General features: G+C 43.2%; 1 protein-coding gene across 1 annotated transcript; it reads right to left on the reverse strand.

The window, feature by feature from the left end:
* Positions 1 to 461: 461 nt before the first annotated feature.
* On the reverse strand, positions 462 to 4,597 carry RGS1 (regulator of G protein signaling 1; the record flags this gene model as incomplete). The annotated part of the gene is made up of 5 exons (XM_079763821.1): positions 462 to 1,164; positions 1,913 to 2,076; positions 3,577 to 3,638; positions 4,066 to 4,146; positions 4,461 to 4,597. 5 exons carry the CDS (start codon positions 4,595 to 4,597, stop codon positions 979 to 981), a joined length of 630 nt encoding a protein of 209 aa, XP_079619947.1. The 3' UTR covers positions 462 to 978.
* Positions 4,598 to 4,953: the final 356 nt, after the last annotated feature.

Raw genomic sequence — 4,953 nt, forward strand, 5'->3', positions numbered from 1 at the left:
AAAATAGCCATGCATATATAAAAATATGTTAACAGCTTGTGCCCTCAATAGTTTAATATGCCCATAAATTCTTGCTTTTCCTGGATGCATACTAAGTAAACATTTTAGGTTATACAAAGGTGAACAGACCCAATGAAATGTGTCAAATTCCTAATTGTGATTGTATATATTTTCAGGAACCATTTGGGCTGTCTTATTGTAGACAACCCCAAATTCACTGGATGATAATTTCAGATGTTGAAGAAATGATAGAAAGCAGAAGACCCTGGCTTAAATTTTTGTTAAATCTGAGGAATAAATGCCAGTTAAAAAAATATCCAGGAAAATTAAAAAAGGAACCACTTGTATGTATTTTAATACAAAACACCTTTATTATGGACACTTGATAATTTAATTGACAAATATATCCTCACTTCCCAGTTTTAAGAGCAATAGTTTAAATTAAATACATAGTTCTTTTCTTCATCTCTTTCAAGCCCAAAGCAATCGAACAAGACAACACCAACACCACTTTGTGCCAACGGTGATCTCAAAACACATACTTTTCAAACAGTCACCCAAATGAAAGAGATTTCAGCAGCTCAAGACAGTCTCTATAGAATAATATGTAGCATAGAAGTCCGTTGACCTTGAAGCTTATAGCATGTCTTAATCAGTTTCCAACCTTTGTTCACAGTTTCTGTGTAGCTGGAATTACCCAGCCTGGTCAGTTCTGAGGAGTTTTCTAGTCTGTAAGTCACTCTATTTTACGACAGTACCAAAGTGCCTCTTTCCTTCCACCGTCTCTCATTTTCCACCCGGACCTTCTTCAACCCTGCGCCTGGATAGCGTCCACGTTAATCCATTGTGAGTGCTTTCATCTCTCCCTGGGCCTGTCCAGTCACCCCCAAAGGCCACGTTGCTCACCCAGGGAGCCATCTGGGAACATTCCTTCTGGGTACTTGATACCATCTATAATTCCCTCCAGCCTGGAAATGGTCACTTTAGACTATTCGCTTGAAGGTCATTGAGAAGATTTAAGTATATATTCGACTTGAGGAACCTGGGGTACGAGTCCTTTTCCATAAGGGTGTATATGATTTTCTGGGCTTCGTCGAAACACGTGGGGGTAGGAGTTTTGATCTTCTTGGCTGTAGATTCTCGAGTGTGAAAGTCAATATTGATCTAAAAAGGGAAGTTCTCATTAGTTAACATGCATTTCCAACTTATTGCATATTTTATGACGTTACTGTGTGGGTTTCTTGGGAAGCAACTCAAGATAGAGGCTTTAAGCCCTCATTTAAATCAGTTAAAATATCTCCTGAATGCCTATTCTAGACCAGACCCATCCTAGGTGTGGAGGAATTAAAAAGAAATATCACAAAAATGCCTTTGCTCCAAGTTAGCTCATTGTATAGTTGGATGATGCAGAAAAGGCAGACATGAAAAATTTAAATGTCCCACAGAAAAGTGACATGGACATTTCAAATTTATAGGAGGAGAGGGCGCTTCATGCAGCTGTTTTTTTGCTCGTACCAAACATATTTAACTGGAAGGTGGGCACCACTAACTGGACGTATGTTTGCCGCTGCATCGTATATATGTCTGTATTACACTGATCTGTGTTTTACCTTCATCCAAGATAAGCTAGCTTATTAAGAACTTCCTGGCATGCAACTCTGGCCAGTACCCAGTACTTCCTTCCAGGACCGAATCATGTTAGCTAGTTTTGCAAAATGAATCTTTTATCCAGTCTTTTCATAGATACAGAAAGTTAGATGATCATGGCACTGAACTATATGAACACACCTAAATATATAGCTGTGAAATCACAGCACTGCAAAAGGACTTCATCTTGCTATGTGTGCTGAAGGCTATTTCTGCACCTAAGTTCCTTCACACATAAAAGGATGATAATGAACTTGATACTCACTTGTTTAGTGGCGTCTGAATGCACAAAGGCTTTGTATATTTTCTCTGCCTTGCAATGCAGGAGATCAGACTCCGTTTTTTTATAGTCTTCGCAAGCCAACCAGAACTCAATGTTCTCCTCACTGAACTCAGACTTTAGGAAACTTCTGAAGACATCTTGACCAGCTAAAAAGAAAGAGAGAGGGGTGAGATACTCATATTCATTGAGCCTATAGAGGAATAACTTGAAGAAATTTGCTAGAAAATACTATTTTATGGCTGTTGCTAAAATAGCTGTGTCATGGTTTGTAGAGATGAAAGGCCTTTGAGTTCCCTTCATTTATAGTTTATCTGGGGCCAGACACACCTGTCCAGGCCACAAGGCTGCCTAGCAGTGGCTATGAAACTTTGCTTTGCTTCCATCTGCTAATTAAATGAAAATTCTGCTCTGCTAGAGGCTACAAAGCAACCCCTTTTCTTATGCAGAGTATCTTAGGGAAGCAAACATTGACAAAGGATATTAACATCATGTTTATTATTAACAAGTCTAATTTCCCTGTTCGATTCATATTAGTCAGGAAATGTGAGGCCTGTACATTCCCTGTGTGTGATGCACTGATTGTATTTGCAAGTGTTACTCAGACTTTCAAATGGGCCATTTCTATTTCGTGCAGTTGTTTGGCTGAATCGTAAACTAAGTCAGGTAATGAGGTGAATGAACCTGGTTGAGCTATGTTAGTGGCAAATCTCAAGGTGTTGGTGGGGAGAAGAGGATGAGCTCACACTCTAGACCAGGGGTCCTCAAACTTTTTAAACAGGGGGCCAGTTCACTGTCCCTCAGACGGTTGGAGGGCCGGACTATAGTTTAAAAAAACAAACTATGAACAAATTCCTATGCACACTGCTAAGTCGGCTGCCAAGCAGGACAGGCAGCGGTGGCAAAAACACCCGGCGGGCCGGATAAATGTCCTCGGCGGGCCGCATGTGGCCCGCGGGCTGTAGTTTGAGGACCCCTGCTCTAGACAGACAAACTGCCCATGGACCCCTCTCTCCCAGGTCCTACTCCCAGTAGAACTGCACTGGCCATGATAAGAAGAAGGCGAACTCATTTCCTTCTTCACCTCCTCTCATCAGAACTGCCTCACAAAACTGTTTAAAAATCGTTCTTTTTTGTATCCGTGTTGTCCCATGTGTCATATTACATATCACGTGTCTTTGATTTTGAATCCTTGGCACCTCTGAAATGTTTGCCACAGGCAAATGGGCCGAAGGAGTGAGTTCGTGAATGTGTGAATGATGAAATATTAACTGACTGAGGGACTGCTACTGATAAAAATACATGCTCTCGATAGCTTTTGAACAGCTGTCCACATGTTGAAAGGTTTGGCTGACTTTTAGAAGTGTTAAACCTCAGAACCCCAGCACCATTTAAAACTTTGCTCCTATAATGATCCATCCTTGGAAACATGGGATAGGCTGGGCAATTGGTCAGTGGCAGAAGCGAGGGCTAAGCGATCCTTACAGGGCAGTCAGGCACAAGGTACAGGAGCTACGTGTGACTACACAGAAGCTGGAATACAGCTCTCCACACGCCCTCCTGTCCAGGACCCTGTGTCTGAATGACGCCCTTTAACCTGTTAGCCTGTTGGGCCGAACGCACACATGTTCGGTAGCTCCTCTCCTTACCTCGGTTGGCAAGAAGTTTCTCCAGAGACTGAGACCACTGCAGCACTTCGTCAGCAGAGAGCCTGCAGGGACAAGGTTGGCACACGTCAGTAAATGTGTTTTTCATAGTCACAGCGGCTGCTGCCTTTTCGTAACTTCACAGACTGAAACGCTAGTCCCGATACATTTTACTAAAATGTGTAAGGAAACAAAATTCCCCTTAGAATTACTCTTGAAATGAAGTTTCCTATGGAATCACTATTTAAAAATATCTGCCAACAGAATATGAAAAGCATCCAAATACGTATCTTCCAACAGTATGATAGATAGCAAATATATGCACGCACATGTTGGCATTTCATTTCTGTTGGGACTAATGTGCTCATCTCCTTAGGCTTGTTACTTAAAATTAGCGGAGTCCATTAAGCACAGTCTTAATCTCTTGCTGGAATTTGGGGCGAATGCACAGACCACTTGTACAACGATAGTTGAGTAGGTTCGTGTACTTACATGTCCTTGGACCTGGACGGTTTCATCCCAGATTCCAGATGTGGGATCATAGATCTCAGGTACGCCTTCACGTCCATTCCGCTGCAAACGACACGAAAGTGAGTTCCATCCATCCTCAGTAGGATGCATTTCATTGATAAAACAAGAACAGCCTGAAATGAACTCCTCCCATGACTAAGGCGATCATGTTGTTAGATTAAGATTGAGCCGATTCAAATCCAGAAAAATTCCCCCCCAATTTGATGCCCAGTCATGATTCCCTTTTTAATACAACAGAATATACTTGGAACCCCCAACAGGTAATTGCTCTGCTCCGGCTAAACGGAGTGCTCACTCCTGCCATTCAAAAGAATCTCAGTCCAAAGTCCCCACGCGAGACAGTGAAGGGAACTTACAAGGTCTTGGGCCTCCTTTTCTGCGTCTTGTCGTCCAGAAGCGAATGATCCGTGCCTTTCAGCTCCTTCGGAGGAGCCGAGAAGAACATTCCTGGCATGTTGTGTAGCCTGGGCGCGGGGATGGCTGCTCCTCGCATGGTCCTCTCGGGGCGACTGTCTGCTCGCCCGCATCCCCGCTGCTTTATATAGCGAAGGTGGGGGGGGGGGAGGGGGGTGCTCGTGCTGCTCACCCAGTCTGTTTATCAGGCGGCTTTACCACAGACACTGGAAGTTCCTCCTTTCTCGCCGGGCTGTGACGTGGATCTTGAAAAAAAAAAAAGAAAAAAAAAAGACTACAGTGATGTGTTGTGGTTGAAACTTAACCAAGTGAGAACAGGTCACTTGATTAGAAAGAAAGAAAATTTAACACACAGAGGCCCCATGTCTGAAGCGTTACCGTTACCAGGGGTTGGGTCCAGGGGACGTGTGGGTCTGCGTAAAACTGCACCGTTCA

This window comes from Cnephaeus nilssonii (assembly GCF_951640355.1).
Source record: "Cnephaeus nilssonii genome assembly, chromosome: 23".
Classification (NCBI taxonomy): Eukaryota; Metazoa; Chordata; class Mammalia; order Chiroptera; family Vespertilionidae; genus Cnephaeus; species Cnephaeus nilssonii.